At 41.8% G+C, this 25,751-nt stretch overlaps 1 protein-coding gene across 1 annotated transcript; it reads right to left on the bottom strand.

Annotated features, from left to right (window-relative positions):
- Nucleotides 1-794: 794 nt before the first annotated feature.
- On the bottom strand, nt 795-22,032 carry LOC143560457 (SCY1-like protein 2 A). Its single transcript, XM_077048756.1, has 14 exons — nt 21,405-22,032; nt 20,722-20,826; nt 20,522-20,632; nt 20,251-20,433; nt 20,034-20,160; nt 19,882-19,943; nt 19,701-19,787; nt 19,521-19,607; nt 19,263-19,376; nt 17,925-18,053; nt 17,760-17,822; nt 17,516-17,677; nt 17,301-17,419; nt 795-1,754 (listed from the first exon to the last, which is right to left on the bottom strand). Exons 1-14 carry the CDS (start codon nt 21,888-21,890, stop codon nt 956-958), a joined length of 2,634 nt encoding a protein of 877 aa, XP_076904871.1. The 5' UTR covers nt 21,891-22,032; the 3' UTR covers nt 795-955.
- Nucleotides 22,033-25,751: the final 3,719 nt, after the last annotated feature.

Here is a 25,751-nt window from a genome sequence, read left to right as displayed (position 1 = left end):
TTTGTAAACAATTATGGCAATTAGGGTGTGACCACGACACTTACATTCCACTCGGTAGCATATTTGTTGCTACCGAAGTTCTAAGATTTGGCTGCAGTATAAGATACGAAAACATCTTATTTGCTACTTAGCTCATTGGTTGCTGATAGACAAAATTGTTACTGCTTGAACTAAGGTGCTACTGAGCTGTAGCAACTCCCTAAGTAAGTTTTAGTAATTCATATAAATTTCAACAAACACAATAAGTGAGTTTTAGCTTCATCTACATAAATCTCAACAAACCACACGATATCATAAGTTTTAAGCTTCATTTGTATAAATTTTCATTGTGGAGGGGAGGAAGGTAGAAGCAGACCAAAACTCACTTGAGGGTATGCATCATTTGATAGAGTTATATTGTCCAGGATATGAGTTTGTGGAGACGTTGGATTAGGATTAAAGACCCTTAGGAGAGTGTACACATTACTTGGCTTGCTACTTTCGTTACTAATGTTGTATGTATGTTGTTCTATGATATCATATATGTCATTTCCTTAACTTTTACTAGACATTTTTCGTTAGTGGTAGCCTCCTAATGCTACAGAATGTCATTACCAGCACACTTTAACACTATATATTTTGATACTTTATTTTGTATGAAGGTCAATCTTATCAAGAAAACCATTCAAACTGACATTTCCATTTTGAAACTTAAAACACCAGTCTGCGTTTTACCAACTCACTCCAATATACTCTTACATTATGAATAAAGAATTGTACTTTTGAGCAACTAAACCAGTTGAATCAGAGTACTAATACAAACAACACAAATCAAATATAACATAATATGAAATGCTATATTAATAACAGAAGCAAACTACAAGTATATCAAACTATTAAAAGAAAACAAAACTTGAAAACGTGACGACAATATATGAACACGCATGCATATTCATGCCCATCGTAAGGTTCAAAATTAGAGCAAATCCAATAACGGAGGCTGCTCAGATGACGGTTTTGCATTGGTGGAACGCGATTGACGATTTTGCCCCTGGCCTCTACCACCACCTCTCCCTCTACCAACAGCATTCTGAGGCGGTGGGGCCAGTCTCGGTGCCGCCTGCAAGCCCTTGGTTGATGCAAATATGGAACTAAGATCCGGAGTCTTAGCCCCGGTTGATGTACCATGGTCATTTCTCATGAACCCAATTGAGTTATGGCTAGAACTCCCACCGTTCATACTAATACCAGGAAAGTCAAGGTTGTTGACCCAGTTGGTATTGGTATTACTATTTAGTTGACTTTCTGCACGTGTGGCGGTTCGGTTTACAGACGGGTGTGGGTTTGATAACCCGTTTGAAGCTTGTGGTGCTGCCGGAGGCCAGTTTGCAAACGGGTCTAAATTATCAAAGCTTGCGTTTGAAGCGTTTGAAGACCCGCCTTTTATACTATCACCACCTTGATTGGAGGGTAAGGGCGGGGGCCACTCGAAATCGGCTGCTAGGCACGATGTTGGTGTTTGTTGCACGGATGTAGACATAGACATGATGGGGACATTTTGTGGTGCGTTTATTGATGGTGATTTGGGTTGTGTGGAAGATGGTTTTGGTTGGGTCCAATCTTCGTCCCATGTGGAGTTAGATTTTATGGCGGGTGAAACAGTTGGAACGGTTTTAACAGAAGGCGGTTGTGATAAACTTGCATTTGGTAAAGGGAATGATTTTGTTTCAACTGATGTATCATTCATTGTTACTCCCTTTTTCTCTTCAACTTTCCTGCAATTAAAACAAAAAAATCGTGTGATATAATGTGCTGGAGAGTATAATATAAAATAATTAATCAATTTGGATAATAGAGTGTAGTAACAAGTTATCCCAGCAAGTTGGATAAAGAGTACAGCAGCAAGTTATCTCTGCAAGTGTCTACAATAATTTTGCAACTTGTATAGTATTATATTAAGTTTTCATCTAGTATAAATATGTAATGTATGTTATAGTTCAAAGTGTGAAATATAAGTCTATTTCTCCCAATTCTCTGTTCTAATCTCTGGTTAATATATGTTAGCTGAAATCCATTAACATGGTATCAGAGTCACAACCATCAGAATCAGTCTGTTCTTAACCAGCCAGCTCGTATTCAAGATAAAACATAAAATCTTGTTTTCAAGTCACTGATTCATCTCACCTCCTCCACTATCACCTTCACCTACCTCTGAATTGCAACTCCTAATAATGTCACAGCCAGAAAACAATCCACACGCCACCACCGCCGTCGCCCTACTCGACGGCGCGTGAGGGCGCATCTTGTATCGAACGACCACCTTTCTTTCTGTGTCAATCCAAAACATCCCTGTATTTTTTTTTATTCTGTGTTCATTTCTGTTCTGCACATCAGACCTCTCAACTAACAGATTCTCTTTTATTTCCTATTTTCTGATTGACATTTAACTTAGATTTCTGGTCAAAAATATGACCGACTCTGGTAAAACCAAAAGTGACTCTGAAAATACCACTAGTTATGTTGTTCCTAATCTTGCAGATGTGTCATCTCTACCAACTCGGCTAACTGACAACAAACTCGATGGCACCAATTTCTTCGAATGGAGCAAGACCATTCGTATCTATCTGCGTAGTATAGGGAAAGCCTATCATCTCACCTCTGATCCTCCAACAGATGAAACTCGAGATCAATGGTTGCAAAATGACGCTCGGTTGTTCCTGCAAATCAAGAACTCTATTGATGTGTCTGTTATGTCACTCATCAATCATTGTGAGTATGTCAAAGAACTGATGGACTACTTGGAATTTCTATATTCTGGACAAAGCAATATGTCTAGAATATACAATGTTTGCAAGTCCTACCATAGGAGGGAGCAACTTGATCAATCCCTAACAGCGTATGTGATATGATTCAAGAAAACATACGAGGAACTAAACACACTTTTACCCCTCAGCACAGATGTACGTGTAATGCAAGCCCAACGAGAACAAATAGCAGTGATGAGTTTTCTGACCGGTTTACGACCGGAATTTGATGCTATCCGATCTCAGCTTCTAAATGAATCAACAATTCCATCTCTCCAAGAGACATTTGCTCGAATGCTACGCCATGAAAGCATTCCCTTGCCAAATCCATCAGCTCATAACAGTGCACTGGTAAGTCGAGGGGGATTCAGAGGAGGATTTCGTGGGAGTTCAAGAGGCAGCTATCAAAGTAACTCACGTGGTGGTTACAACAATTATAACCCTGGTCAAAGAGATTTTACTCCCACAAACAATAATGGAAATGTTGAATGCAATTACTGTCATGAGTTTGGGCATACCAAGTACAATTACAAGAAAAGACTAGCTCGAAACGCAAGAAACTATTCTGCTCATCTAGCAGCAAACAATAACAAAGGCAACTCAGAAGATGAGCAAGTTGTTTATCAGCCCAACATGACTTCGCCCAACACAAATCCAACAGCCACATTTGCTAGCCACATTTGCTAAGGCAGGTAAATCTGCTACTACTTCCAAATGGGTCATTGATTCTGGAGCTTCTGAACACATGACTGGTAATCACAAACTCCTTTCAAATTTTCATAATCATTCACAATCATCTCATGTCACCATTGCTGATGGATCAACTCCAAAAGTTCTCGGTTCAGGAAGTGCAAATATTACTCCCTCAATTCATCTGTCATCAGTTTTAAATTTACCCAATTTCCCATTCAATTTACTATCAGTTAGTAAATCACTCGCGACCTGAATTGCATTGCAGTGCTTTATTTTATCCTGGTTTTTGTATTTTTCAGGATCTGTCGACAAAACGGATCATTGGTAAAGGAAGGGAATCAGATGGCTTGTATATACTTGAAACACAAACACCCTACTCTCTAGTTTGCCCAAGTTCATCACCATTACAAGCACACTGCCGGTTAGGTCATCCCTCTATCCAAAGTCTGAAGAAATTATGTCCTCAGTTTTCTAGTTTGTCATCTTTGCAATGTGAGTCGTGTCAGTTTGCTAAACACCAACGTGTACCTCTAAGTCCTCGAGTCAATAAGCGGGTTGCGTCTCCTTTCAAGTTGATTCATTATGATATTTGGGGTCCTTGTCCTATTACTTCTAAACTAGGTTTCAAGTATTTTGTAACGTTTGTTGATGACTATTCTCGTGTAACCTGGATATATTTTATGAAATATCGTTCTGAAGTATTTTCCCATTTTTGCAACTTACATTCTGAAGTTAAAACACAGTTTAATGCATCGATCCGTACATTACGAAGCGATAATGCTAAAGAATATCTATCGGAACAATTTCAATCTTACTTTTTGCGAAATGGGATACTTCATGAAACCTCATGTGTCGATACACCTGCCCAAAACGGAGTGGCTGAACGTAAAAACAGACATCTCCTTGAAGTAACTAGAGCTTTGTTATTTCAAATGAATATTCCAAAATCCTTTTGGGCAGATGCGGTCTCCACGGCATGCTTTCTTATAAATCGCATGCCATCAGTCGTTCTCAATGAGGACATTCCATACTCTGTCCTGTTCCCTACAAAACCTTTGTATCCCGTTCCTCCTAAAATATTCGGAAGCACTTGTTACGTTCGAGATACCCGTCCACATCTTACCAAATTAGATCCAAAATCACTTAGATGTGTCTTTGTTGGCTATAGTCGTTTACAAAAAGGTTACAAATGCTTTTCTCCTGCTCTTCAGCGATACCTAGTATCTCGGGATGTAACGTTTCATGAAAACGTTCCTTTCTTTACCATACCACATAGTTATCCATCCAAGGAAGATGCTATTCTTATTGATGACAGTTTTCTATCCTGAAGAAACACTAAGTGACCCGGTACAGATTATAGATAATCTGGGGGTTAAGTAATGTTTCCCACGGATGAGGTCTAACTGAGAAGGCTGTTCTTCAGGAGACCTGCAAAACAAACACCGTAAGCTCGTCACTGAGAAGGGGGGAGTTCCTCCTTGTGACCACCCTCCGGCGTGAGAATCAGACTAGGTTGCTCTGAATATAAGTGTATATTAAGAGATTGCTAGATAACTGGATATCAGATGATCTTACCATTCCAAGATATTGGAGTATTTATAGCCGAAGGTAGGTTTCCAAGAAGGTACAGCCGGCTGAATAGTATTCCTGTTCAACCAACAGTGGACTATGCACAGGCCATACTGGTTGGTGGGTAGGTTACGGCCAACAGTAACAAAGTCGGCTGCACTATTCCACCAACTGTAGTTTATGCACGTCCCACTTACTGTGGATCGCAGGCCATGCTGGTTGGTGAATAGGTTACGGCCAACAGTAACACTATTCCACCAACTGTAGGCCGCGCATGCTCCTCAGTAAGGGTTGGTGAGTAGGCAGCGGCTAATAGTGACAAACAGTACTAGAGGGTGCTCCTCCTCGCCCTGTTGTCGATGAGCTGTCACCCTGTGATTGGCTCATGGGCTGTTCTGGTCAGATCGTCTGTCCTGTCCATACCTTGGTAGGCATGGTACAAAAGATCTTTCAGAATCAGACTGGCTCATTTAGGCGGGATTGTTCCCGCCTTGCTCATTTCTTCATGTGACTACTGAAGTAGCTAGTGTCTTGTGCGTGTAGCCCTGCTGTCTGCGGGTAGCCTTCCCTGATGGCTTGTATCCGCAACTGCGGGAACAGGCGGGGTACTTCACCATTGGGAGGCTTTCCCTGCTTGTTCAGCTTGTGTACTGCGCGTAAGATCCTATGAGCATGGTGGGTCCTGCGGGAGCAGATGGCCTTTGCGCAGACGTCCCTGTTCAAGGTGAGTCTTGCGGGACCAACTGGTCTCTGCTGGGACCTACCTCTTCAAGTCCCCCCAGTCCAATGTTCTTCTCCTGAATGTTTAATAAAGTGAGGTGAACTTTTGGACTTTAAGCAAGGGGTTTTGAAAAGGGTTTCTAGTTTTAAGGTTCTCCGTGGGGATTCTTCCCGCGGGTTTCCTAATGTCACTAGCAAAAATTCCCGATTTTTTTGCTTGATCTTTGGGTATGATGTGGGTAGGTATGTAACCTTCTCGCAAGTCAGGAGCGTTGAGTCTCACTTGTGTGGATTCTCCTTGAGGTTTTAGTGGTTTTGAACATAGTGATCAATTATGTTTAAACCACCAATTCCATCCTGGAGCCTCAAACAATGTATTTCTCGACGTTCCCGCTATGCGGGGATGTTATTTCCGTTTCCACAAGCATTGCCCAGAAGATCCTTCCTGGTTTCAATTCCCTGCCGGGCGCTAGGTATGTGAAGGGTTTTGCCTTAACACTGTACCCGCGCTCGTCTTACGGTTACTTTACTTTCAAGGTACTCCTGGCGTCAATTCCCTGTGGGTGCTAGGTACGTGAAGGGTTTTGCCTTAACACTGTATCCGCACCCGTCTTATAGTTACTTTGTTGCCGGGGTATTCTTGGCTTCAATTCCCTGCGGGTGCTAGGTATGTGGAAGGTTTTGCCTTAACACTGTACCCGCATCCGTCTTATGGTTACTTGGTTGCCAAGGTAAGGGGTATTTTCCCGCTTACCTTTGAATCTTTTTGAATTTTGAAATTCGAAAGGTTGGTGAGGATAAGAACAGTCCAAACATCTGAAACGTCGTGTGACGGTTTCTTCTGACTGTGTCAGGACGTGCAGGAAGTTATGGTGACGTGACAGAACATGGTCATTCCAGTTGCTTTTTCAAGCGCGTGGGCATGATTTTTCGGGCGCGTGGCCGCGAAATTACTGGCACACGTCCTTTCAACAGCTGTTGCCAGCTTGCTTTTTGCTACGTGTCATAGTTTCATTGCACCTTTGATTTCTCTCTCCTCCGCATTAAATTCACCGCATTAATTGCGATTACTATATAAAGGGGGAGAGGGTTATTTGCAATTCACACTTTTCACTCTTCTTCTTCTTCTTAGTGATTTCCGGCAAATACTCCCCTTTTTCAGGCAAGCATTTTCCCGAAATCACTCTTCTTTCTGCAATAATGTCCTCTCGTGATGCTGAAGCTATAGCTGACGACAGGGGTACTGCTGGTGAGTGCCAGTGTGCTCTGCCCGGCGATCAGTACCGGTATGTTGTCAGGAAGTTCATGCTCGATCATCTCGAGCCTGAGTTTCCTGAATCCCACCAGACCGTGTACGATGCCCCCAGTGGCAAGATCGGGGTTTATGCTGCATTTTTTGTCTATGGGAATCTTAGATTCCCATTGACAAAATTTGTTTACCGTGTCCTTGAGAGGCACGGTGTCCATTTGACCGAGCTGCACCCCATGGCGATCGCCAAGATTCGCCATTTTGAGTGGGTGTGCCGGATTTTGGGCATCGAGCCCCATGTGGACCGCCTGATGACCTTCTATACCTGGAGGTGCATCCAAGGGTGGTACACCCTGACGACCCGTATTAAGGGTCTGAAGATATGCGACACCGAGCGCAGTCTTCGCGCGTGGAAGCAGGAATTCTTCTACATTTCTGCCCGCGCCATCCCCCTTGCCATGAAGTTTAAAAATGGCCAAGCGATACCGAGCCTTCACGCCCCCAACTACCAGGAGGCGGAATGGTTTTCGAAGATATCCCGGATCCAATCTCCGGTTTACCGGTTTGCGGAGTCCGGGATGGTCATGTTAGGGATGAGCCGGGTGTGGAAAGATGCATCTCTGGTTCCCATCCTCCTCGAATACGGTTTGAACTCTATTCCCTATGGTATGTCTTGTTTTTCTTTTTTGATACAAGTTTGTCTTCTAACTGTTTCTTTTTTTTCAGAGGGAAATGATTTGGAGTCGCTTCTGTTTCCGCGGGAAGCCGACGGTCCCGCGCGGATGGGTACTCGTGCTTTGGACGAGGGCGAGTTGCCCATCCTGGAGCAAACAGCGGATCGGTTTGTGGAGGTCTATCCGCTGGGCCACGAGATCCTGAGCCAACGGCGGCCAGGTAAGGCGATATTCCTTCCTCAACCCCTTAATGCTGTACCCGCTGTTGGAATTCTTGACCTGTCTTCTTCTGAGGAATCCTCAGATGCTCCTCCATTGGTGCGGAAGAAGAAAGCTGCTGCCGGCGGGAAAGGGAAGGAGAAGGCCTCCACGGCTGGTCCGGTGGTTCTATCTGACTCGGAGTCAGATAGTGAAGAGGTGGCGGGGAAGCCCGGTGGTGAGGAGACCACTGTTCCGGAGGCTGCGACCGTTACCTCCGGAGAACCAACGAAGACGACGGTGACCGGGACCAAGAGGCCGGCTCCATCGGGTTCCTCCCCGCCCGTCCGTACGTTCAGGGTCAAGAAAACCCGTAAGTACAATCATAATGTCTTTGCAGATTTATTACTTCTTAAATTTAACATTCTTTGTGCAGGCGTGTATGTTGACGCATTCCGGGGTGAAGCGCAGGGGGGGTACCTCCCCGCCAATGACGGTAGGCTCGGTCAGCCTTCCTGAGGCGTCGACCCAGGCGCCTGCGTCTGCATCCGTTGGTCCAGTTGCTCATTCATTTGGGCCAACTGTTCCGGTCGAGATGACGTCATCGCCGGCCGTGAGTGCGATTTTTACAGCATCCTTCACGGAGCCGGCGGTTACTGCTGCTGCTGATGAGGCGGCGACCGCGGCGGCGACCCCAACGGCGACCACAGCGGCTGCCACCATACCCGCGCCACCGGCACCAATGGCCGGACCATCAGGTACGCGCAGGGCTTCCCGCCGATCTTTGCCACCTTCCCGTCTGCCTGACCTGTTGGATGGATTTCCTTTAGGTTCAGGTGATGGGTTTGGCGGTTATCGGCCTGTCATTGACCCTACAGGTGCGTAGGGTTCCTTTCTTTTTCCCTTATGTTTTTTATCATCTTTTCCTTACTGCCTTTGTTTCTTTTGCAGTGACGGATTCCAATGAAGTGTATGTTCCGCGATGGAACATACGCCGAGGAACAACCCTTCGCACACCTGTGGAGTGCGTGGACTGGGTTCGCCACGCTGCTCCCCCGGGTGCGTTGGGGGAAGAAACACTAAAGTAGTTCTAGCTTTTATACACGGATGGCGCCAATGAAGAAACACTAAGTGACCCGGTACAGATTATAGATAATCTGGGGGTTAAGTAATGTTTCCCACGGATGAGGTCTAACTGAGAAGGCTGTTCTTCAGGAGACCTGCAAAACAAACACCGTAAGCTCGTCACTGAGAAGGGGGGAGTTCCTCCTTGTGACCACCCTCCGGCGTGAGAATCAGACTAGGTTGCTCTGAATATAAGTGTATATTAAGAGATTGCTAGATAACTGGATATCAGATGATCTTACCATTCCAAGATATTGGAGTATTTATAGCCGAAGGTAGGTTTCCAAGAAGGTACAGCCGGCTGAATAGTATTCCTGTTCAACCAACAGTGGACTATGCACAGGCCATACTGGTTGGTGGGTAGGTTACGGCCAACAGTAACAAAGTCGGCTGCACTATTCCACCAACTGTAGTTTATGCACGTCCCACTTACTGTGGATTGTACGCAGGCCATGCTGGTTGGTGAATAGGTTACGGCCAACAGTAACACTATTCCACCAACTGTAGGCCGCGCATGCTCCTCAGTAAGGGTTGGTGAGTAGGCAGCGGCTAATAGTGACAAACAGTACTAGAGGGTGCTCCTCCTCGCCCTGTTGTCGATGAGCTGTCACCCTGTGATTGGCTCATGGGCTGTTCTGGTCAGATCGTCTGACCTGTCCATACCTTGGTAGGCATGGTACAAAAGATCTTTCAGAATCAGACTGGCTCATTTAGGCGGGATTGTTCCCGCCTTGCTCATTTCTTCATGTGACTACTGAAGTAGCTAGTGTCTTGTGCGTGTAGCCCTGCTGTCTGCGGGTAGCCTTCCCTGATGGCTTGTATCCGCAACTGCGGGAACAGGCGGGGTACTTCACCATTGGGAGGCTTTCCCTGCTTGTTCAGCTTGTGTACTGCGCGTAAGATCCTATGAGCATGGTGGGTCCTGCGGGAGCAGATGGCCTTTGCGCAGACGTCCCTGTTCAAGGTGAGTCTTGCGGGACCAACTGGTCTCTGCTGGGACCTACCTCTTCATATCCTATCCTCAGACTGTTTTGCCACCATCATTTCAACCAATTAACAGTCCTGCCCAACCAGAGCCTGCTCACTCCCAAACATTCGAGTCTGCCCAATCAGAATCTACTCAGTCTCAAACACCTGAGTTTGTCCAACCAAAATCTGTTCGGCCCCAAACATTCCATTTCCAAAGTGTCGAGCAGCCAACTGTCTCACAACATCCTTCCAAATCAAACCAACCTCCTGTTATTCAAGTATATATCAAAGGCGAAACAAATCAACATCTGATTCTGTTCCCAAACCAACCGATTCAGCGACAGATTCACTAAATGAATCTTCTGAAAGCGAACCCGATACTGATCTTCCAATTGCCCTTCGAAAAGGTAAGCGTACATGTACGTACCCCATTGCTTCATTTGTCTCATATGACAAATTATCTCAAGCCTCCCAGGCATTTGTGGCAACAGTCAATTCCATTTCGACTCCCAAAACTGTAAGTGAAGCACTTACTCATCCTGGATGGCGTATAGCTATGATTGAAGAAATGGAAGCCCTCGAAAGAAACGATACCTGGTCCCTTGTAAATTTACCGGTCAACAAAAAGGCAATTGGCTGCAAATGGGTATATACTGTTAAAGTTAATCCCGATGGTTCTCTTGCACGATTAAAAGCTCGATTAGTAGCAAAAGGCTACGCTCAAACATATGGTTTGGATTATTCAGAAACTTTTTCTCCTGTAGCTAAGTTATCATCTGTTCGTTTGTTCATCTCATTAGCTGCAACATATGATTGGGGATTATATCCGCTTGACGTTAAAAATGCATTCTTACACGGAGATTTAAAGGAAGAAGTCTATATTGAGCAACCACCTGGGTTTGTTGCTCAGGGGGAGTCAGGTAAAGTGTGTAGATTAAAGAAATCTCTGTATGGACTAAAACAGTCTCCTCGTGCGTGGTTTGGAAAGTTCAGTACCGTGGTTACTGAATTTGGGTTAAAGAGAAGTTCATCTGACCACTCGGTGTTCTTTAAATCTTCAAAATCAGGGTGTATTCTTCTAGTGGTATACGTAGACGATATAGTAATCACCGAGAATGATGAAATCGGTATAAAGAAATTGAAAGGCTTCCTTGGAACACGATTTCAAACAAAAGATCTAGGAACACTAAAATACTTTCTAGGGATCGAAGTCTCTCGTTGTAGTAAGGGAATATGCTTAAATCAACGAAAATATTGCTTAGATGTATTAAAAGAAGCCGAAATGATTGAAGCAAAGACTTGTGATGCACCAATGATACCAAATGCAAAGTTGAAAGCAGATGAAGGCGATCTTTTGGCAAATCCCGAGAAGTATAGAAGAATCATCGGTAAGTTAAACTATCTTACTATTACCAGGCCAGATATTGCTTTTCCTGTAAGTGTGGTTAGCCAGTTCATGTCATTCCCTAGAACCACACATGTTAGGTTCGGAGTCACACACAAACACGAATACAATAGTAAAACCGAAAGAATAAATGAAAGAGACACAAGGATTTAAGTGGTTCGGTCACGGTGTATGACCTACGTCCACTGTCGATAACTAGGGTTTTCTTATTATTGAGTGATACCAACTTACAAGTACAGGAGAGAATATATAGACTAGACAATTAGGGTTTAACCCTTTAACTAAACTGGGCCTGATTAGAGCTTTTGGGCTTGGCCAAAACTCAAACAGCTTAATCTCCTAATTCTGTCTATTCGTCTAAACCGGACCCGACCCATGATGGATCGGAGACCACAACATAACAATCTCCCACTTGGGCTTCAAGACATCTTCTCTAAACCACCACTTGGATGCGTCGAACATTTCAACCTGCTCCCATTTGGAGACGTAAAATGTCTTCACCTGCATTGCCTTGTACATGTAAAATAAAACCCATCTGGTTTTGCACCTCCTAGTTACCCTTCGCCTTCTCAACATTATTCCTGAAGGCCTGCTGAAGCTCTGCACAGCTTCAGCTTATCCAGCATCACCGGCTTGGTGAACATATCTGCTGGATTCTTAGCACCTGAGATATTTTTCAAACTGAAAACACCATCACTGATCAAATCTCTGACAAAGTGATATCTCCTCCCGATGTGCTTAGTCTTCGAATGATAGACTGGATTCTTCGCAAGTTTCACTGCACTCTCATTGTCACAATATAAGAAGAACTCTGCCTGTTTCTTTCCCAACTCTTCAAGAAAAGTTCTCAACCATACTAATTCTTTACTTGCTTCGGCTGCTGCCATATATTCTGCCTCAGTGGTTGATAAAGCAACACTTTTCTGAAGTCTGGACATCCAACATACTGCTGTTCCCCCAACTTTGAAAACATAACCAGTAGTGCTTTTAAACGTCTTCTTACATCCACCCAGATCAGCATCTGAATAACCCCTGAGAATTGTATCCTTCCCCTTAAAACATAACCCCAAACTGGAAGTACCCTTTAAGTATCTGAGTAACCATTTCACCGCTTCCCAATGTTCCTTTCCCGGATCCGACATAAAACGACTAACTACCCTGACAACATGAGCAATGTCTGGCCGTGTACAAACCATGGCGTACATGAGACTGCCAACAGCAGATGCATACGGAACTTTAGCCATCTCTGTTCTTTCTTCCTCTGTTCTGGGAGACTGGTCTTTGGTAAGTTTGAAATGACTTCCCAGAGGTGTGTTTCTCGGTTTAGTCTTCTCATCATTCATCCTGAATCTTTCTAACACTTTCCCTATGTATTTCTCTTGGGATAGTGTTATGGAGCCATCTTTCTTTCTGGATATACTCATCCCCAAAATCTGTTTGGCTGGACCAAGATCTTTCATCTCAAATTCATCAGACAACTGTTTCTTCAACTTGCGAATCTCCTTCATATCAGATCCTGCAATTAACATATCATCTACATAAAGAAGTAGAATGATATATGAGCCTTTAAACTTCTTTAAGTAGCAGCAATGGTCGGCCTCGCATTTCTTGTACCCAGTTCTCACCATAAAATCATCAAACTTTAGGTACCATTGCCTAGGTGCCTGCTTCAGACCATACAAGCTTTTCTTCAATTTGCAGACCCATTTTTCTTTCCCGACAACCTGAAATCCCTCAGGTTGTGCCATATAGATCTCCTCGTCAAGATCACCATGTAAAAATGTTGTCTTAACATCTAATTGCTCTAGATGTAAATTTTCTGCAGCAACAATACTTAAGATCAATCTGATGGTGGTCATCTTCACAACTGGAGAGAATATTTCATTATAATCAATTCCCTTCTTTTGCTGGAAACCCTTGACCACTAAACGAGCTTTGTATCGTTTAGACCCATCATGTTCTTCCTTAACTCTATAGACCCATTTATTCTGTAGAACTCTTTTATCTGGTGGAAACTTGGTTAAAACCCATGTCTGGTTTTTACTCAAAGAGTTCATCTCCTCCTTCATAGCATGCTCCCACTGGAGGGAATCTTTCAACTTAAGTGCTTCATAATAACTCTCTGGCTCACCATTTTCAGTTAAAAGGAGATAATTAACTGAAGGTTTGTAACGTACCGGCTGTTTAGAAACTCTGGTGGACCTCCTAACCCAGTGCTGAGGCGGGTCAGGTTCTTGTGGAGACTGTTCATCCTCAGACTCTGAACTCCCACTGTCAGAGACTCCCTCTGACTCTTCATTTCCACCAATAGCATCATCTTCAAATTCAGGAACTGTGGTTTCTTCAGTTTCTGTCTCGGGTTCGGTAGCTGACTCAACTGTCTTTTTCTGAGCATCAATTTCATATTCAACCTGCTCTTTCTGAACCCTTGATTTTGAAGTGTTTCTATCTTTGTATAACTCAGCCTCATTAAAAGTTGCATGCTTGCTTCTGACTACTTTTCTGCTTTCTAAATCCCAAAGCCTGTAGCCCATTTCGTTTGACCCATATCCAATGAAAACATATTTTTTAGCTTTAGCATCAAGCTTGTCATTTTTCACTAGATCATAAGCGCTACACCCAAAGACTTTCAAATGCTTATAATCTGCAGCTTTACCCTTCCACTCTTCTTCTGGTGTCTTGAAACCCAACAGTACTGAGAATCCCCGGTTAATTAAATAAGCTGCAGTGTTAACTGCATCTGCCCAGAACGTCTTTGGAAGCCCGGCATTAAGTCTCATACTTCTTGCCCTTTCATTTAACGTCCTGTTCATTCGTTCTGCCACTCCATTTTGTTGAGGAGTGCCAGGGACTGTAAAGATCATCCGAATACCATACTCTTCACAATAATCACGGAATTCTTTGCTAACGTATTCACCACCGTTATCCTACTTCAAGCATTTCACCTTCAAATCAGTTTCCAATTCAACAGCAGTTTTCCATTTCTTAAAAGTATCAAAAACATCAGATTTATTTTTAAGAAAGTAAACCCATACCTTGCGTGTCGAATCATCAATGAAGGTGACATAATAGTGCGATCCTCCCAAAGAAGAGACTGAAGTTGGTCCATAGACAACAGAGTGAATAAGCTCCAATTTCTGAGCTTTCGGTTGTTTTCCGGTCTTCACAAAAGATACTTTCTTCTTTTTACCGAAAACACATGGTTCACAAAATTCAGATTCAACCTTCTTCAGTTCTGGAATTTTTCCTCTAGTAACGAGCATTTTCATCCCTTTTTCACTCATGTGGCCGAGTCGTTGGTGCCACAAACTAGACTGACTCGGTCCACTGGTCACTGCATTTACCCCATCAGCTGGAATTTCAACCATGTATAAAGTGCCCTTCTTTTTACCTCTGGCGATCACAAGATTCCCTTTCACAACTTTCCATTTACCCCCACCAAACATAACATCATATCCTTGGTCATCTAACTGCCCAACAGAAATTAGCTTTCTTCTAAGGCTAGGAACGACCCGAACATCCTTTAGAGTCCATGAGGTGCCCAATGAAGTTTTTAGTTCAATATCCCCCATCCCCGTGATATCAACAGCATGATTATTAGCCAAACGAACTTTACCAAAATTACCTGTTCAGAGATTCTTCATCTTCTTCGTGCTATAAGTGGCATGAAAAGATGCACCAGAATCCATAATCCATGAATCTGTTGATTCTTCAACACAGCAGATAAGAGTCTTCTGAACCTTCTGAATCATCTGAACCGGTGGCCAAACTTCCTTCTTAGATTCTTTCTTTTCTTTTGAAATTGAGGGGTTAGGGCATTGGTTTCTGAAATGCCCCATTTCTTTGCAATTCCAACACTCAATGTCTTTTCTGGGCTTTGACTGACTTCTTCTTCTAGACTTTGACCTACCCCTGCCATTACATTTCTCTCTTCTCCTACCTCTCCCTTCGGTGCTCAAAATATAGAACTAGATGTCTCACCAGAATTCCTTCTTATGTCCTCCCCTAAAATCAAATCCCGGACTCCTTCAAAAGTAAGCTTAGTATTCCCAGAAGAACTACTAACTGCAGTAACAGTCCCTGACCAACTTTCGGGTAACGAGGATAACAAGAGTAACGCTTGAACTTCATCATCAAACTTGATATCAACAGAAGACAAACGAGAAATAATAGTGTTGAAGTCATTAACATGAGAGGTAACAGATGCCCCTTCCTTCATTCTGGTGTTAACTAGCTGTCTAATCAGAAATACCTTGTTTGATGCAGAAGGCTTTTCATACATATTTGACAAGGCTTTCATAAGACCATACGTGGTAGTTTCATTTACAATATTGAATGCCACATTCTTAGCTAGTGAGAGTCTAATAACAGCTATGGCTTTTCTGTCAAGTACCTTCCACTCATCATCTTTCATACTTTCCGGTTTCCTCTCTTCTAGTGCTTCCATTAAGTCTTTCTGACATAGCAAATCCTCAATTTGCATTTTCCACCATCCAAAATCCTGACCATCAAACTTCTCAATCTTGATCTTTCCGTCCTCAGCCATTATCCAAACTGAGTTTTGATTACAGCAAACAACCAAACTACCCAAGGAATAAAAGGACTGGAAACTGATCAGAAAAAACGAACCAGCAGCTGCGGAACCCTAATCAGCGGCGGCGGAACTGTAGCGGCGGCGGCGGTACTGTAGCGGCGGCGCGGTACTGTAGCGGCGGCGGCGGTACTGTAGCGGCGGCGTACTGTAGCAGCGGCAGCGGTACTGTAGCAGCGGCGGTGGAACTGTAGTAGCGGAGCAGCGGCGGCGGAACTGTGTGTATAATCGAGAACCAGGCTCTGATGCCAATTGTTAGGTTCGGAGTCACACACAAACACGAATACAATAGTAAAACCGAAAGAATAAACGAAAGAGACACAAGGATTTAAGTGGTTCGGTCACGGTGTATGACCTACGTCCACTGTCGATAACTAGGGTTTTCTTATTATTGAGTGATACCAACTTACAAGTACAGGAGAGAATATATAGACTAGACAATTAGGGTTTAACCCTTTAACTAAACTGGGCCTGATTAGAGCTGTTGGGCTTGGCCAAAACTCAAACAGCTTAATCTCCTAATTCTGTCTATTCGTCTAAACCGGACCCGACCCATGATGGATCGGAGACCACAACATAACAACACATTGGGAAGCTATGTGCCACATTCTTAGATATTTGAAGGGCGCACCAGGTCGTGGAATCTTATATCAAAACAATGGTCATCAAACAATAGAAGGATTTACTGATGCTGATTATAATGGTGACCCAACAAGCAGGCGATCCACCACTGGCTATTGTGTTCTTGTGGGAGGTAATCTGGTCTCTTGGAAAAGCAAGAAACAAAGTGTTGTGTCTTGTTCAAGTGCGGAAACAGAATATAGAGCTATGGCACAGACTACTTGTGAACTAGTCTGGGTTCGGAATCTTCTCAGCGAAATTGGGTTTAAGCAAACACAACCAATGAAGCTATGGTGTGATAACCAAGCAGCAATTCATATTGCAAACAATCCAGTATTCCACGAAATAACCAAACATATAGAAAGTGATTGTCACTTTACTCGAGAAAAACTTGAGGATGGAACAATTAAAACCCCCCACGTACGGAGTGGAGATCAGCTAGCAGACGTATTCACCAAAGCCTTACCCGGAAGCAGAATTAACAATATTTGTAACAAGCTAGGCATGATTAACATATATGCTCCAGCTTGAGAGGGAGTGCTGGAGAGTATAATATAAAATAATTAACCAATTTGGATAATAGAGTGTAGTAGCAAGTTATCACAGCAAGTTGGATAAAGAGTACAGCAGCAAGTTATCTCTGCAAGTGTCTCCAATAATTTATTCAAATAAATAATTGCATTTTGCTAGAAAACGGGCATACCTGAGGACGCCTTTAACAAAAGACATGTATTTGGCGAACTGCTGAACGTTTAATTGTTGTGCAAGAAGAAGGGGGATGAGTAATGGAACAACATGTTCAACTGCAAAGTCAACTCCATGCTACATAACAGAATACCAGAAAAAGGGAAATGTGAGTAGTCCATAACAGAATATATAAATAAAAAGAGAGAACAAATAAATAAATAAATGTTAGACCTTTTTCAAAATGGAATTTGCAACACCGAGGGTGCACATAAGAGTAGGGGCAGAACGGTCAACAGCAGTGCAACGTTGAATTGTTTGTAGGATTTCCAAAATTGCTGGCTTATCGAGTACATTAACCATATCACCTAAACATAACAAGGCATTCACTCTCACCTGCCAGATTAGTAGATCAGATAAGGACTTTAAATTTAAGTTTACTGCATCTTTAAATATTATACGAAGAAAGATTACATACCGCAGCAACTGTTGTCTTAAGGGCCAAGCCATGAACACGAGGCAGAATTGATTGTTTTACTAGCTGAATTTTAGTCAAAACACCTGATGTCAGCATAATCTTAAACTAACAATCTAACATTTCCCTTTTATATACAATTAATCAATTAACATAAAACAAACTTACATGAGGATCAAGTTTTGTAGCGAGAGTCACAGTTTTTTTCAACACTTCTTCTTGCATGCGAGCATCAGTGTCATCATAGGCTCGCACAAGCATTGGTAAAACATGAGAAATCAAGTGCTCTTGACTAGCCTGCCATTATAAACATCACTAGATGCAGTTACAAAAATAATCTATCAAAACATTAATTCTAATATTTAACTTTTCATATATTATATGGTCCATATATTTCCCGACTATTATAACTATTTGGTTGTGCTACATTTGTTCCACAATCCATATTTTATTCACGAGAAGGATAAATCTGTACTTTTCTTAGGCTTGTAAACGAACTGAACCAACACAAACAGAGCATGTTCATGTCCGCTTGTTTAACTTAAACAGAACAAACAATCAAACACAAACTAACAAAGAACCCAGGTTTTCTTGTCCGAGCTCGTTCATTAACAATATAAATGAACGGTTCACAAACGCAAACGAACATAACCGAACATAGATGAACGGACATAACTTACCGAACACCAATTAAAGGTAAATATGAAAATCAATCGGTTAGGCTAGAATGCAAAACTACTAGACTAAATTGTAATGGGTGATATATGTTATGTGTCTGGGCCCATGAAGAAAGAACCCGACAAAGATCCCAAGCCCATGAAACATGAGCCCATGCACGAAGAGTAGGCTGTGCATTTATCTTTCATTTGTTTATTTTCTAATTATCAGTATGTTAGGGTTTGAGTTAAATAAAGGGAATTAGGTTCCCATGTTTCAGTTTTTTAGACTAATAGTGTGTTACGTGTGTTCGTGTTTCTTGTATCTCTTTAAAACGGAAAAACCTATGTTGAGAAGGATTATGAATGAAAAGTTAGTCTATGTTCTCTCTAATATTCTAATCTGGAATCTTTCTATTTTCTTTTGGCTAACGATTAAACGTTGGAACCACATCAATATATTGCACAAAATTAATGAACCTAAAAGTAAAATAAATATACAAACGAACAAACTTAAACAAACGTAAGCTAACGAACATAAATGAATGTAAACGAACATTCATAAACACCCGCTCACGAACAATGAACAAGACATGTGCTCATGTTTATTTGTTTGTTTAACTAAATGAACAAACAATGTTGGTGTTTGTTCGTTTATTACATAAACGAACATCCAGATTGACGAATAACACAAGGGTAAGGTGACCCTGCTACTTGTTCGATGAAACTTTTTTAATGGCATATTACTAATTTGTCCATACAAAAAGAAAAATGCAAGTTTCAACTTTCACCAATGGAATGTGCAAAATAGGCATCATAAAGAAGAAGGGTAATAATGTCAATTACTTACCTTATTGACAATTAACTCCGCATGCTTCACAAGAAGCAGTAGGGTCTCACCAGCAGCAGTGGTTAAGACAGGAACAAGAGCAGGTAGTGTTGAAGTCTCAAAATCAACTTTATCCTGCATTACGTCAACACAAATTAGCGTTTTTCAAACGAAATAAATAAACATAATGCAAGTGATTAAACCCATTTCATATACAAACAAATCTACCAACCACCTATTATTTAAATATCTTTTTGCATTAACTTTAAAACAAGATACCTGAGAATCGGCTATCTTTAAAACCATGGGCAGAATCATTGGTTGCATAACCATATTCCTAAGCTCTGCACATAGAGGCGGAAGAACCTACACAAACAGAAACAAAGTTAAACTTGTGAAATTAAACAAACTGTTTATGAATATTTTTTAATAGCCCACAGTTTTAAACAAAGTAATAACCTTGTATCGTAATATGCGAGCATCAAAATCTATCCACATGTCCAACAGTGCTTTTAAAAACTCAGACTTCTGCATGTTATCCCTTTCCTAAAGCAAATAAATATTAACATAAATGTATCTTATAAACACATCATACTAATTCAGAATATTATTATAAATAACTTGAATCCCACGCACGTACAAGCATGTGGTCCAGGAAGCGAAGCGCTCGCAACCTAGTGTCATCACGAAAAAAGGGAGAACCTGAAAAGTAAAAATCATAAGTAACTATAAACTACAAAGTGAAAAGTCAAAACTGCCCTTCACACTGAACACATGCAAGTCACACTTTACCTGTAAAATCTAAAGCGGATGGTCTTAAAGCCTCGTTTGGTGAAAGCATTCGCTTCAAATCAGAAACTAGTTCAGGGGGGATAGATGAAAACGCCTCGCTGGATAAATATGTCAATTTATTCATGTACTGCATCAAAGTACACAAAGTTACCAATAAACAAAATGGAAAACTTGTGTTACGGATTTTAAAAAAAAATTATCCTTCTAAATATAATACCATTTTCACGTTGTTGCGACAGTCAAACAAGGACTTTTTAGCAATTAAGTGATATGCGAGACATGCAAAGCTAAAAATATCAGACGAGCATCCAAATGAAGGAGCCTTGGCCCTGACTAGCTCTGGTGCAGTGTAGTTGAGAGATGGCTGAAGTGGCAACAGTGAATCTTCAACATCATATTCCTAATATAACATAATCATGTGAAACATAAGTCTAGAGAATGGATATTTACATTATTGTTATATAATTTCCACCAATGTTACCACTCACAGAATAATGAAAGGGCGGAACAGTAGACGGATCAGCAGATGATTGATCTGCAGATATTGCAAAACAGAATCCACCAAGCTTCCAAGCTCCACTTGAGTTAATTAGCACAGCCTATAATAACCAATGAAAAAAATGATCAAAGAAAATGCTAACATTGACTACAACGATCAATAAGTAAGATCAAATAAGCTTGTGTATACCTCAGGCGACAGACCGCGATGAACAAGGTGAGCATTATTATGTAGAAAGTCCAAAGATTCTGCTACCTGAAGCAAACCATGTTTTACCTCCAACAATCCCATTTCCTACAAAAGGAGGGTACATTTTAGGGGATATGAAGCAGAGTTATCATTCACAGTCTAGGGATGAGCAATAAACGAAAAGTTAACCAAAACCAAACTGATAGCCGACAAAACCGAACCGAAACTAACCGAAAACCAAATTGCCGAAAATCGGTTATCAGTTTTTTGTGTGCCCACGGTTTACCAAAACAAACCAAACTGAGCCATTCATATTTTCATATATTTCTATCCATTTCATGTATACACACCTCCATTTCATGTACTTGTAAGAAAAAAAAATTTCCAAAGTTTGGTTTTGCTAACTAACTAAACCAACTTGACAACCAACAAACAAAGCGAAATAAGCAATATCGATTTTGGTTATCAGTTTTGGTGGATGATTTTGCAAAAACCGAATTCAGATTTTCGGTGTCAATGTAGTGGAATAACCAGACAAAACTAAGCCAAACCGATATACGCTCAGCCCTCACACTCTATGCTCATAACAATCACTAATTAACATCACAGTTACCAATACATATACACACATTAGTTAAATCAACCAACGCACAATAATCATAACCTCAAAACAAACAACCTACCATTCCTTGCAGCTCACGCGGCACTTTGGCAATATTATCCAACATCCCAACCGCATTCGCCACGGACGCAAACAACGGCTCCGTAACCATGGCCATGGCATTCTTATTCTCATCCAACGCCTGAACCACATGCACCACTCCAGGATGCCTCAGCCTCACCAACCTCGTGGCATCCGCCCTAACAATCTCAAAAAACGAGTCCTCAGCCGCCTTAGACAACCCGGCGCGTGCCCTAGCCTCCGACAACGCGCGCTTATCAAGCACCCAAACACAAACCGTAGGGTACTGCTGCGAGATAACGGTCGAACCGCCACGTGGCTTGGCGGAGTAGAGCTTCCAGACGAGGCCTGGACCGGCGGATCCGATCTGCTCGAGAAGGTCGTAGTCCTGTAGAGGCTTGGGGCCGGTGACGTCTTGTACGGTCTTTTCGATTACGGCAGCGGTTTTTGCAAAGGCCTGGGTTAGGGTTTTCATATTTAGAGACATGATTGGATTGATTGATTGAGGATTTGGTTGCTCCGATCGGATCTAGGTGGTTGTGAGGCGGTTCGGTTGTCGGATTTTGGTGCTCCAATCGGATCTCCGTCGTTCCTCCGGCCAAGTATTGACCGATGAAGGAGATGACACCTAATTTTTTTCTTTCTTTCTTTCACCTCTTTATTTTGTTTTTATTAAAATTTTATATAATATTATAATTAAAAAAGAATGTCTTAGAATGTCTCCAGGCTCCTCATGCTCAAGACTTTTTGACTGTCACCCCAATCGAAAGGTTAGGCCAGCACATGTCAGCAGTGGAGTACCGAGCCATTCTTAAATATCGTTTAATGATCCCACTGTTCCCAGTTGATGAGCCATGCCCGGTGTGTCGTAAGGTTTGTTTAGATAATTTTGGTGAACACGCGATTCATTGCAAAGAACTCCCTGGGTTCAAATATAGACATGATTTGGTCAGAGATGTCCTTTGTGATGTGTTAAAACGGGCGGGAATCTCGGCAAGAAAAGAGGCCCATGTGAATTTTTTGTCGGATCCACGTGAAGGAAGGTCTACTCTCCGACCAGCGGACATTCTTGTGTTTGGATGGGCGGGGGGGAAGCATGCTTGTGTGGACCTTACTGGGGTGTCCCCTCTTGTCGGGCTTAGGGACACCGGGTTTGTTGCTAGGCATACCGTGCTAAAGGCAGAAGCAGGAAAAATTGCTAAGCACGAGAAGGCGTGTGTGGAGAATCAACACGCCTTCATTCCTTTTGCTTTTGACACATTTGTGTCTCTTGCCCCCGATGCTGTTGCGTTTCTAAAAAGAGTTCAACGAGTTGTGCACAGTAACTCATCGACGCCGAAGAACGATAACTTTGTTTTCAGTAGGATCGGTTTTGCCATTCAAAAGGGGATGGCGGCGCAGCTTGTTGTCCGCTTACCTGCCTCTTTATTGTAATTGGAACTATTTTTAAGGCTTTTGCTTCTACTTTTAAAAAAAATTTAAATTATTGGAATTGATCTAAAAAAAAAGAATGTGACTTCAAAGAAAGAATAATATAGGCTATGTGCAGTGGAGGGCTATAAAATGGGGTGTTTTACGTCATGTGATGTCCAGTCAGCAAATGATAGTTTTTAGGATGTAATGGTGTTGTAGCCTAATATATATATATATATATATATATATATATATATATATATATATATATATATATATATATATGGTTAGTATCATTTAAGAACTCTAAAAAAGTTAAGAACTACTAGGAACTCTATACAACCAAACATTTTTTTAATTTTTTTTATATATTAACATTATATAAGAGTAGTTTTATCATATTTTATATAAAAGAAATTTGATTACATATATTAATCACAAGTTTACATATGTGTAAAATTAATGTACAAACAAATTTACATAAGTGTAAAACAAAACATAGATATGTATAAAAACTAATTTTCAAAACTGAACTCGTAAGTATATAGATATAAAATATGATAAAGCTACACTTAAATAACATTAACATACAAAATTTTTTATAAAAAATGTTAGTTTTCAAGGGTTCCTTCAAGTTCTTAAATAATTTAACAGTTCTGTAATGATACTCATCTTATATATATATATATATCGATAATAAAGGATCCAATACAAAAATTGGTTATCGTACATTACGTATGCGAGGTTCCATATCGTTGATTACCAATTTAATTAATTTGGTTACGTAAGTTACCATAAGGGTGTTTTTGTCTTTTTACAGTGTAGCATCACGTAAATTCCGGGCCAAAAATGTCAATTTACAAAGTCAAGGGACCAATTACGCCAATTTTCAAACTTTAGAGACTTAAATGAAAATTCTGATTTTCCTGACCTATCGCAATATGCGATGGCTCAGAGGAGACACCCATCGCGTACCGCGATAGGGTTGTCTGACACAAGTGACACGTGTCATTCGCCACGTGGAGCGGCGCCTGCCACGTGTCGCCACGTGGCAGGTCTACTCACTGATTCAACAAGCCTACATCGCGCTACGCGATGGGCTTGCCAAGGAACCCATCGCGTAGCGCGATGGGGTCTAAAGTCAGATCTATAAATAGCAGCCACGGATTCTTCACAAACTCACACCAAAACTCACACTTTACTCTCTCTCTAGCTTCTCTCTATACCTCGAAGTTCGTACCATCGATCCACCTTGTTTTACGTGTCCCGATTCCTCGATAATCTTGCCTATACTTCAATATTCGTGCCTCTCCCCGACGACGTGTATATCAAGAAGGTGTTGCCCCGACGACCCGACAATTATCTCGAAGTACGTGCCGTGAAGAGTTAGCGTCTCGATAAGCGTGTCAGAGGGTTGATCAAGCGTGTGTTGATAAAGAGAATAAAGTCGAGGTGCTTCCCGAGTGAGTAGGGTATATTAAGCCAAGACAGATAGGCATAATGCCCGAATAAAATAATAATAAAATATTATCGAGCTTAATACCCCAAGTCGAAGTTATTCTCGATTGTAAGGCCCCGTTACCGGTAGCCCTACTTTCGCGTCGGATTTACTCATAAACACAGTTCTTACAAATCAGAGTTCATTAAAACTTTCGCGGAATATAAAAGCTTTCATGAAACGTTACAACAATCTAAAACTTGCCTTAATTAAACATTCTTGTCTTTCAAAATAAACGTCAATTACATTAAAACATCTTGAGTCTTCAAATGCCAGTCTCCTATTCGCCCACCATGTGCCCACTCAAGCTAGTTGTCTCATTCTACTCACCTGCGTGCATACTAAAAGTCAGATACGCTGTGTGAGTTCTAGTTAATCGGACGCCATACAATACATACACATACATACATATCCGAAGATACATATCCATACCTAACTAGTTACCCTTCTGTTCTACATACATACTTACTACCATACATACATACATATCTACAATCACTAACCTCAGTCTACCGAGAGTACGTTCATAGTCCGCCGTCTATACCTGTACTCAAGGTCGTGAACACGTAAAAGGTCCGCAGTCCTTACCTATGTTCACCATTTATGGTACGTGCAAGGTCCGCAGTCCTTCCCTATACCATCCTACATCCACAACACGTACAAGGTCCACAGTCCTTCCCTATGTTGCAACCTAAACCATAGCACGTACGAGGTCCGCAGTCCTCCCCTATGCTACCACAATACAAATACAGCACGTATAAGGTCCACAGTCCTTTCCTATGCTGATGCCTATCTATAATACGTATAAGGTCCGCAGTCCTTAACTACGTTGTCGTCTATTATCTGTAACACGTATAAGGCCCACCGTCCCTATCTACGTTTACATCTATCATCTACTTTACGTATAAGGCCCGCAGTCCTTAACTACGTTGTCGTCTATTATCTGTAACACGTATAAGGCCCACCGTCCCTATCTACGTTTACATCTATCATCTACATTACGTATAAGGCCCGCAGTCCTTAACTACGCCATCACCAGCCGAGTCTATGTCCGACAAAAGCTAGAGGGATTTGCCATCCTAACTTACTATGTCGAACGTAGAACTCACATACCATTCGTGTACCTGTATACACATACTTCACATATACAATAATTACATTATAGCATAAGAACACTCTAGGCGTTCTTTACATCATTCATTTAACAACCATACCTCTTGTTGATACGTGCAATATCCGAAGATCGTTCACGCCCCGACAAGTATTCATTTGTAATGTTCATACATCTTCGATATATAATATTCGTACCTTTATTTTTGACCTGACAGTACGCGCAATATCCGAAGATTGTTCGCGTACCGACAAGCAATCATTCATATCCATCACATATATCACATATGGCATACACTTATCACTTAGGATAAATGTATTAACAAC

The sequence above is a fragment of the Bidens hawaiensis genome, unplaced genomic scaffold (assembly GCF_021521415.1).
Source record: "Bidens hawaiensis isolate Kalapana, Puna unplaced genomic scaffold, B.hawaiensis_p1.1 tig00020332_1, whole genome shotgun sequence".
Taxonomy (NCBI): Eukaryota; Viridiplantae; Streptophyta; class Magnoliopsida; order Asterales; family Asteraceae; genus Bidens; species Bidens hawaiensis.
Note: the sequence above shows the minus strand (reverse complement) of the source record. Positions and strands in the feature narration are given on the sequence as shown.

Coding starts and splice junctions, on each gene's coding strand:
- LOC143560457 (XM_077048756.1), bottom strand. CDS start 21,890: ATGTCTCTAAATATGAAAACCCTAACCCAGGCCTTTGCAAAAACCGCT. Junction 19,944..20,033: donor ATCCGCTTTAGATTTTACAG/GTAAAGTGTGAC, acceptor TTTACTTTTCAG/GTTCTCCCTTTTTTCGTGAT. Junction 19,608..19,700: donor CTCGCATATTACGATACAAG/GTTATTACTTTG, acceptor CTGTTTGTGTAG/GTTCTTCCGCCTCTATGTGC.